General features: G+C 49.9%; 1 protein-coding gene across 1 annotated transcript in view; it reads right to left on the reverse strand.

The window, feature by feature from the left end:
* Window positions 1-2828: 2828 nt before the first annotated feature.
* The window catches only part of ak8 (adenylate kinase 8), a gene marked incomplete at both ends in the record, with an annotated part of 20686 nt that continues 12801 nt past the window's right edge, over window positions 2829-10713 (reverse strand). Inside the window, 3 exons of the mRNA XM_083673321.1 lie at window positions 2829-3087; window positions 3393-3473; window positions 9057-9198. Of these exons, the coding sequence (XP_083529447.1) occupies window positions 2829-3087; window positions 3393-3473; window positions 9057-9198 (482 nt within the window). The remainder of the gene's footprint in view (window positions 3088-3392; window positions 3474-9056; window positions 9199-10713) is intronic.

Raw genomic sequence — 10713 nt, forward strand, 5'->3', positions numbered from 1 at the left:
GGCTAGCCTTTAACTGATGCTGCCCTTATTCTTTTTAATGTGTTGTGTTTTACTATAGAAATAAAGTTTATTACATATTAGCATCCTCCCTGACCCCGACCACTATGCTAGGAGCCTAGCATTAGCATCCCGCGTCAGTAGAAACTGAAACCTGCCTATACATCCCCAACCTCCCTCTACATGTTACGGCCTAATTGGCTTCTCAAAATCATCAGATCCACACTTTCTCAAGTGGTCCGTGCAGAGGAGAGAAAGAGCAGGGTGCATGTGTATGAAGGGGGGAGGAGAGGGGGAAGGAGGTCCATCCCTGGGGTCCAGTTCCTAATGAGATTCTGCAGTAACGAGATCAGAGCAGGCAAGAAGACGTGATGGCCATGTTAATCAGGGAGGTCAGAGTGTTCATGGTTTAATATGTGAAGCCGTGTTGGGAGGACCAGGGCAGGGGGAGCGACAGACACACAGGCTCAGAGACGGAGATGGGGGCTGGGGGAACACAGAGGTGACGGCCCCCTGATCACAGACGGAGACGGAGGATGTTTCACTCAGCACCCAGAGGACCATGTCACCTATGACAGGGAACATCTCTATCAGGGGAGGCTGGAGACCAGGGGAGGCCAGTGGAGGTAGAAATCAGAGGACGGGCTCATTGTAATGCATGGAATGGAATCGGGAATGCTTGAAGTGTTTCATACTGTTCCTCATTCCATTCCATGTACAATGAACCCGTCCTCTGATGTCTACCTCTCCCAGCTCGCCTGGCCTCCATCAGCTCCCTGTGGGGCGTGAGGAGACAACCGAGTCGAAGAGTCTGCATGGGACTGATAACAGGACAGAATCAGAATAACAACTTGTCCTTTATGTTGTGATTATGTGTCACTGATGACTGCAACATTGTAATTTCCCCCCAGGATCAATAAACTATCTATCTATCTATCTATCTATCTATCTGTAAGAGCAACTGATAAGATTACTGAAGTTGACAAGGACGATTCTCTTTATTTGAATTCAGAGTATTTCAGTGTTTCAGTATTTCAGTATTTCAGTGTTTTGATGTGAGCATTTTCTTGAATACTGTTTTCAGAATAGACAGGTATGGTGAGACTCTGAGAGGTGATTGGTTGAGGCATGCTATACGTACATGTATATCCTATGGGTGTTTCAAAGACAGTCTTGTTGCTTCAAAGTGAGATTTGAGCAAATGATTTCCATTAATTAATTCACAGCTCCATTTATGCATCTTAATATGGATTTGGAACTTAATATGGAAGTGTTTTTCTGTTTACTTAAATAATTAAAAAATAGTGCTTTGTTGTGGCGTTGTTTGTGATGATTGACATGTCTATTTTCTGAGTTGAAGACAACAACACACCCAGCTCTCAGAAATAGACAGTAGAGCTTGATGGTGATGGACAAGTCTGTCTCCTCCTCCCCACATCCCCCCATCCTCCCCCCATCCCCTGGTGCATTACAGATTCAAACATCCAGCCAGCATCTCATGATGAAAACACCTGACTGGTCTAGTAAATACACCAGTACTGAAACAGAGTAAAAAGAGGATTGGGTTGATTTCACTCCAGTGTTTAAACTCTGAAACCCCGCTATTATAAATGATAACCCCCACTACACACGCATGTACAGGCACACACACCACAACCACTGCAGAAACATTCAGGAGATGCCCATCCCCAGCTTCATCTGAAGACCTCCACTGTGGAGACCGGATAGAGGAGGGTGTGTGGGAGAGAGGGGGAGGAGGGTGGGTGGGAGAGGAGGGGAGGAGGGTGGGTGGGAGAGGAGGGGAGGAAGGTGGTTGGGAGAGGAGGGGAGGAGGAGAGGAGGGTGGGTGGGAGAGGAGGGGAGGAGGAGAGGAGGGTGGGTGGGAGAGGAGGGGAGGAGGAGAGGAAGGGAGGAGGGTGGGTGGGAGAGGAGGGGAGGAGGGTGGGTGGGAGAAGAGGGGAGAGGAGGAGAAGAGGAGGGTGGGTGGGAGAGGAAGGGAGGAGGGTGGGTGGGAGAGGAGGGGAGGAGGAGAGGAGGGGAGGAGGAAAGGAGGGTGGGTGGGAACGGAGGGGAGGAGGGTGAGTGGGAGCGGAGGGGACGAGGGTAGGTGGGAGAGGAGGGGAGGAGGAGAGAAGGGGAGGAGGGTGGGTGGGAGAGGAGGAGAAATGGGGGGGTAGGAGAGGAGTGGAGGAGGGGGGGTGGGAGAGGACCAAAGGCCTGGGAGGGAAGGGGTGGTGCAGGGGGCTGAGAGGAAGGGGTGGGGGTGGGGCTGGGGAGGGGACAGGGGGGGCACCAGTGGAAGTCAGGGTTCAGGGGTATTCCTAATCAAAGCAGCACTTGTTCCTCAGTATGTGTCTACTGATCTGTCCTCTGTAGGGAGCTACAGAGTTAACCAGACAGACTGGCTTAGTTAAGCCCTAGTTAACCAGACAGCCTGGCTTAGTTAAGCCTGAGTTAACCAGACAGATCAGGGACAGGGACACACAGTGGACCACAACAGATCCAGTGAATTTAAAACAATCAACTCTTTTTACTTTGACAATCAAAGATAACAATATTCTATATGAACATGAATACAAGACAATAATCAGTGTCTTGACATTTTGATGAAGTAATTCAGAAACAGAGCTCTGGAGACCCAGTCTCCTCTCCTCATCTCCTCCCCTCCTCCCCATCTCCTCTCCTCTCCTCTCCCCTCTTCCTCTCCTCCTCCCCTCCCCTCCTCCTCTCCTCTCCCCTCCCCTCCGTTCTCCCCTCCTCCCCTCCTCCCCTCTCCCCTCTCCCCTCTCCCCTCTTCTCTCCTCTCCTCTCCTCTTCTCTCCTCTCCTTCCTCAGGAGTCATTGTGTCCTGGGTCAGACAGGCTCCTGGGCAGGCGTCCCACCAGGCGGCTCTCCAGGGCCTCTGCCACGGTGTGGGGGTCCTGGTCTGCGTTGACATGAACGGCCTCAGGGTAGAGGTTCTGGAGGGCTCCGGCACCGGCCCAATACTCCCTGAGACGCTGCAGCAGCTGGGCTTCACTGTCCCGGGGGTGGGCCCGGAGGCGGGCCTGGACCGCAGCGCAGGGGGCAGGCTTGTACAGGGAGTGGTACCTGATAGCACGATGGACAGCAGAGGGAGGGGTCAATGACTGGCATGGGTGACCCAGACATGAACCGTTAGACCAAGAGGACATCCTCATGTCCAAGGGCTACATCTGGGCTTAGCGGGGCTACCTCATCAGGAGGGTGTGACTCCTAATCACCTCTGCTACGTCAGTATCACCCTCAAAGCAGAGTTGTTTGTTACTGTGAGATGTAAGCTACAGTATGTGGTCGCTACAACATCTAGATAATACTAAAGCTTTAGCTCTACAGGCTACCACAGTCATGTGGTCCTGGGGTAGGGTTAGACTCACCTCTCTCCACTGACGGGGTCGACGGACCTCAGGCTGACTCTCTCTACGGCCACGTCATCTGTCATCTCCAGGAAGAATACCCTACAGGGAGAAGAGGAGGGTTAGGGTTAGGGTTAGAGAGAACAGGAGAGACAGAACAGGAGAGAGAGATATGGTAGGGAGCAGTAAGTCAGTGCCGACAGTCAGCCTCGGGCAGCAGAATAGGGCTCCTCTCCTCTCCTCTCCCAGAGAAGTGTTCAGTGTGTTCCCTTCCCTTCACTCGAAGGGGGAATCCCTGTTTCACCCGGATGTAAGAAGGAATGTGGACTCATCGCTGGTCCCTTCCCCCCCACTGCGTCCGTCCGTCCATCCCCCCACCCAACCGTCCCAGGGCAGAAGGCAGAGGTCACTGTGCTGCTTAGGTAAAGTGCCTCTAATGGTGTGTTCAGGTGGGGGGGCCGGTCCAAACACGCCCCCTACTATAGCAGTCTCTAGAGAACAGGGACCTCTTGGCTGAAGTCACTGTGCCCCCACATTTACACATCAACTCTGATGGGGTTAGGGTTAGGGGGGGGGTGACTCCTAGCCACATAGAGGTAGAGATTCAGTATCACTCTCTAATCAGTATCTTTCACTGTTCACCATTATAGTCTACACTACAGCCCACTGGCATTCTGCCTCCTAAACACTGATGAGGTCAGAAAGACGCTCTGAGACTCATCAACATGTCACAGAGCAGAGGGGACAGGATGTGACATCACTGGGGCCACGATGGATCAATCACCACTGCACTGTCACAGATTTGTAAAAGAAGATTTCAAATGTATGCAGCCTCGGAAAAGCTTTATGCTGTGTGTGTGTGTGTGTGTGTGTGTGTGTGTGTGTGTGTGTCTATGGTTAATTATTTCAGTGAGAGTGTCCTGAATTTTTTATGAATATTTGTCTTAAAAAAAAGAAATAATAACTACTCTGCAAACCTATTAGAATTAATATTTATGCCACTATGAAATATTCATAAACCAAGTACACAACAAGTCTGGGGCAGTCTGGGAAGGAGAGGGGGGGCTGCATGTATCTGTGTGAGGTGGGGCTGCATGTATTTGTGTGTTTTTCAGATGGGGGTTTTGGGAAGGGGGGGGGGTTATATGTGTGTGTGTGTGTGTGTGTGTGTTAGATAGGGGTTGTGGAGGAGAAGAGATGTTTGTGTGTGTGTGTGTGTGTGTGTGTGTGTGTGTGTTCATGCTTGCGTGTGTGTGTGTGTGGTTTGTGTAAACATGATGTGATAGTGAGAGATGGCGGTATAGGAGTCAGGGATAGGAAGACTTCATCCGGGGTAAACCAAGAAGCCCCCCCCCCCCCCCCCCCCACCCCTCCTACTCCTCCTATCCCACCCTACTCCCAACCTCCTACCCCCCCTACCCCACCCCTCCTACCCTACCCCTCCTACCCCACCAGTCACACCTCCTACCCCCCCCTACCCCACCACAGCCTAACCCCCTCCTACCCCACCCAACACACCTCCTACCCCCCCCCCCCCCCACCCTACACACCTCCTAACCCCCTCCTACCCCCACCCTTCTCTGCCTCCTTCCTTCAGCTCCTTTTCCCCAGATTAGGTAATGAATGAGGGGAGGATTCCTTTCAGGCGGCCTGAGCCATGTTTACCGCTGATTAAAGTCTAATGCAGCCCTGTTGTATTATTCATCAGCCAATTAGAGCAAGTGTTGCTTGATTTGATGGGGAGAGGACAGTTAAAACACAAACTAATAGAAAGCAAGAGAGTGGCAAACAGAGAGGGAGGGGGAGAGGAGGGGAGGAGGGAGAGAGAGAGAGAGAGAGAGAGAGAGAGAGAGAGAGAGAGAGAGAGAGAGAACAGCTGAGGCCTGATGGTGGGTTGACGTGGCTAATTGCCCTGCTCTATCTGCCCGTCACGGAGAGACATGCATATTTCATCACTCCCAAACACTCTGACTGTTAGCGCGCACACACACACACACACACACACACACACACACACACACACACACACGATGAAGAGTCCGGTCTCTCCTAGTGATTGATCACCTTGTGAAAGCCAATCAGACCCTTTATGCAAATGAAGAAACTGGAGTGAAGGCATCATCCCTTGTTATCTGATGAGGGAAGTTTATCTGTGAGGGTCCTTTACCCTCCTCCTCCTCTCCTCCTTCTCTCCTCCCTCTCTTCCTGCTTTCTGATCAGGTAGCAGCTTTTACATGACAAAGGAGGCCTTGCTCCCTCTGACCTGCCTCACAGTGTCACCTAGGTTACGCTCAGGCAGGAAGTGGAGAGGAGCATTCAGGAGTGTTTTAACCAAAATAATTCAAACGTAATTTATTTTCAACAACCTGGCAACTTAATTCATCTCAGAGTTAAAGATCCAGGTCCATCTCTATCTAGGTGTCATATCTGTTCAGGGTTCTCCCCAGGATGTTTGAACAGCATGGCGCTGGATTGTATTATCAAAACCCACTCATGTTTATTCATGTCAAAATGCGGGGAAAAAATACAGTAAAACGTTGAATTCACTGAGGAACATCATAACACTTTCACTTTCGTTTTTCGATGTCGTTGACGATCACAAATAGTTACTCTTCATTATTAAATATATAGTTTAATTTGCCTTGACATGTTTACATAGTGGCGCCGCCAAGTTCACAGCGTGGCGCAGAAACACTCTTCCACTCTCTGGGGAGAACAGAGCTAGTTCACAACGCTAACTCTCGTGCCAGGCTTCTGAGCCCTACAGCGTGGGTTTGGAGCGGTCCCTAAACGCACCAACCTCCCTGGTCTACTGAGTCATGTTTGGCAGAGGACGGCAGCCTTTAGGAAATGGGTAAAGAGATCTCTCTCTCACTCCGACCCCGACGGCGAGTGTGTGCTAGGCATCTCATCTCCATGCTGCAGCCCTGCCAGCCCTGAGCCTCAGCCTGCAGCCACACACACACACACACACACAGAGGAGCACCCATTGCCCGTGTATGTGTTGGCACAGTGCCACGTTCACTTCACCCCGTTACTTATTAATGTGTTCTAAAGCCCAGGTAACTGGATCAGGCCTTCATTAATAACACTGTCAGCAGGTAAATCGCTGCCCGCCCCTGCCCCTTGCCCGTCCCCCCTTCCCCCCTCATCATGATCCCATCAGGAACATGATCTCTCCATTGTTTCACGCCACAGCCTCTGACTCATTAAGCTAATGCTATGTAGATGAGGTCTCCTGCTTTTAGCGCTGGGGCTAGTGGTTGTTAATGGGGTAATGGAGTCCAGCTACAGTAACACTAGGTTGTTCTCTACAGAGACAGCTAAACTACCTACATTGATTTGTGTTCTATAACACAGTTAGAAATGTGAGTTCAGATATAATGAGTAGATGGCAGACTGGTGGCATCATATTGGTACAATCTTTATGGACGAAGTCAAGTTATTAGTGTCATTAATGACGTGTGGCCCATTTTTAACATTAGCAACGGCCACGAAGGGTCTAGAAACCATCGATATAGAACAATGATTAATGAATGCGGGGAAATGCATACATTTGAATTAAATAATGAGACGAAAAATTTAGTTTTAATAAGTTTTAAAATTATTTTTTCAAAACAATCTTGTCTGGGCTTAATTAGTCTACTACGGAATGGCGTATTTTGTTGGTTCTAGGGAGCAGCGCTGACCGTCAAACTAGCGAACGGATCCCTTTAGCTGTAGTAGGATTGCACCTGACTTCATATCTTCACAGACGGGGTTAACAGTAATTTATTCTTTCATCCACATCCACACGTCGCTTTTGAGCTTGTTAAAGTAGCGCTAAAATCACCACTTCATCCATCATAAATAGCATTAAACAGCGGTTTTGTTAGTTAGCGTATCGTTAGTCGCTACGCTAACTCCTGTAATTTAGCCAAGACAGTTGTTTACATGCGTTGCTATGGTTACACACTACCGCGACGACCTGTCACCAGCTGTCAGCTCTCGAAATAGAAAAATGACACCAATTTTCTACACCAACAACTTTAATATGGTATTTACTTTAATAACGGTATTTACTTATGAAATGTCTTCCCACATCGCTTGAAGCGGAGCTGGCCGCGTCCTTATGCTGCACACTGTGGCACTGCTGAGGGTGAAGCAGTTTAATGAGGGGAGATCGATTTTCACCTATCAATCCCTTTACTCAAAACAGTGACTGTACCAAGATGGCGGCTGCATCGTGTCAGCAATCTAGTGTTTATTTACATCATTGATTCAGATCTGGAGGGTCAACATGCCTCAAAAAAACTTTCTTTCTCCAGCACTGTGACTGCCGATGGCACTTGTTCTTATCGAAGGTTTTACTTACGATGACAAATGTATTTGCAATATGTCGCTTTGTATAAAAGCGTCTGCTAAATGACTTGAATGTAAATGTAAGATGAAATACTGACGGTGTAGCATAGCGCTATTTGACAAAAGCCAGTCTAGAGATGCGTCTTCAGAAGGTAGACATCCTCTCATGCCTGTCAACACCCTCTCATATCTGACTCCATTTACCTGACAGGGTTGTGTCGCGGTTAGAAGACACAGATACAGCCTGGCCTGGGCCCCTGCCAACCGAGCTCTGAGAGACTCAACTGGGCCAGTCAACAAGATGCCATCAGCCCTGGGCCATTTCATCCATGACCTCACCTCCGTTTCCACACCCGACCCAGTGAGTGAACACAGCGTACCAGAGAGACCCACCAGAGCATGCCCACTCTGCCCAGCCAAAGAGAGAGAGGATGGGGGGACTATCTCAGAGTGCCATCAGATCTGGGAGGGGGGAGGGAGGAGGGGGTAATTTCGGAGTAATGTGAGTTCCCTTCTCGGGCAATCTGAGCCTCCGTCCAATCAGGGAAGTGGATAATTACAGACACACCAATCACAGGTAATGATGGGACAGAGCCTCACGGTTACACCTGAGAGCTTGTCTCCTCCGCTCACCCCTCATCCTCTCTTCCTCTCCCTCTCCTCCCCTCACCCTCTCTTCTTCTCCCTCTCCTCCCCTCACCCCTCATCCTCTCTTCCTCTCGTTCCTCTTCCCCTCTTCCTCTCACTCCTCATCCTCTCTTCCTCTCCTCCTCCTCCTCTCCTTTGCTCAATCCTCAGATCCCCATGTTACCGCAGACAGGCAGGGGACATTACTGAACCACACACACACTCACACACACACACACACACACACACACACACACACACACACACAGACAGACAGACAGACAGACAGACAGACAGACAGACAGACAGACAGACAGACAGACAGACAGACAGACAGACAGACACACACACACACACACACACACACACACACACACACACACACACACACAAGCCTCCACCTAAGGGTGCGTTCCAGAACCAGCACCATGGGTGGTCAGGCTTGCGGGTGATTTGTGTGTGTGTGTGTGTGTGTTTTCTTTAGCTTTGAAGGTGGGCTACTGTAACACTGTGATGTTAAGTCATGTGGAAATGAGGCATTCATGCATTGTAATACTATGAGGCGCTGGTGCACACAGCAGTGGACCTTTGTGCGGTTGCATTTGGTCCAATGCGACCCTCGCCCAATACAAGTTTGACACCCCTGCTCTACCTCCTCATGATGAACGATGGCTGTTCCAGTCTATTATTGTACACAGCGGGGGGCGCTACAGGTACCTGCTGGGTATGAAGTTGGACTCCTGGAGTTTCTCGGCCTGCTCCAGGTCCCGGGGGAAGCCGTGCAGAACCCAGCCCCGTGTGGTGCAGTCCAGGCGGCTCAGACGCTCTGTCAGGATCTGGAGGACCATGCTGTCTGGGACTGGAGACACACACACACACACACACACACACACTCACTCCCTTAGTCACACACTCACTCCCTTAGTCACACACTCACACCAGGGGAGGCAAGTGGAGGTAGAAATCGGAAGACGGGCTTATTGTAATGCATGGAATGGAATGAGGAATGGTGTCAAACACGTGTTTGAGGAAGATACCATTCCATGCATTATAATGAGCCCGTCCTACGATTTCTACCTCCAGCAGCCACCCCAGACTCACACGTAGGTGAGGACTGTCTTGGACAGGACACAACGGGGGGAAATATTGGTCATTATTGTTGACGCTGGTCTCTATGCGGTAATCTTGTGCTTGTCATCTTGAATAACGCTGTCTAGTGATAGATTCATATGTCTGGGTGTGTGTCTGAGTGTGTGTGTGTTTGAGTGTGTGTTTGAGCATGTGTGTGTTACCGTGTGTAGTCAATGTATTCAGTGAAGCACTAGGAGGAATACCCGTTGAAAGGCTAATGCAGCGATACAGAAGGAAAACGCTTGTTAATATCAACACATTAACAAGCAGCAACATCCAGCACCGCACGCCTACGACATCTGATCACGCTTCATCATCAGAGACAGCCTCTTAGGGCTTTTATGGTTATGCTATTTCCTTTAATTCAAGGTACTTTATCTGGCCACAAAATAATGAAATAATACGTTGAAATAGGATAATCATCAGACAAATTCATGTTTCCATTTTGCAGAGACCCTGTGCACTGGTTCCAGTGTGATGAGCTCGCCCCCGTCTGACAGGCCAGGTAAAGAGACTTGTTTACGTTGATGATGCCGCTACAAAGGAAAGGTGAGGCTCTGAACAGAGGGAGAGGAAGCGGAGGAGGGAAGCTGGACGAGAAAGGTACAGAGAAAATAGCAGAATAAATGAAAAGCAGGAGGGGGGTGGCGGTAAAGAAAAATAGAATAAGAATCTTTGAGAGGGAAAAAAAATGAGCAAAACCCAAGGGGGCCCGGGAGTCTGTGGATGGATTCAAACTGTCCAATTTCCACATCAAACACTCCCAGCCTCTCCCCCCCCCCCCCCCCTCCTCTCCTCTCCCTCCTCCTTCTCTCACTCCTGCAGAAGCTGCTTCAAACGCCAGCCAGCAGATTGGAAAAAAGGGTTCTTCTCTCTCTCTTCCTCTCTCTCTCTCTCCCTCTCCCTCCCTCCCTCCCTCCTCATCATAACAGTGTTTCCTATGTTCTCTCTCCTACCAGCGCTGGTCCCCCAATCCCAGAGGCAGTGGACTGGTTCTAGCCACCTCCTCTCCTCCGTCTCTCCCTTGCCTAATTATACCCCTGTGACTCTATTAATCAACTGGTAAATTATTTAAGCAGGCTCCTCTCCCTGCTCCCCTCACTGTCACTGGTGGGGGGGGAGGGGGGGTCTTCAAATAGCAAAAGCCGGTCTCCCACAGGACAACAAAGCCCAGTTCAACTTTATACAAGAGCTCCAACACAACAATTTGCATATCTTATTATGCATATAGGATGAGCATACC

Source organism: Argentina silus, assembly GCF_951799395.1.
Source record: "Argentina silus genome assembly, chromosome: 7".
Taxonomy (NCBI): Eukaryota; Metazoa; Chordata; class Actinopteri; order Argentiniformes; family Argentinidae; genus Argentina; species Argentina silus.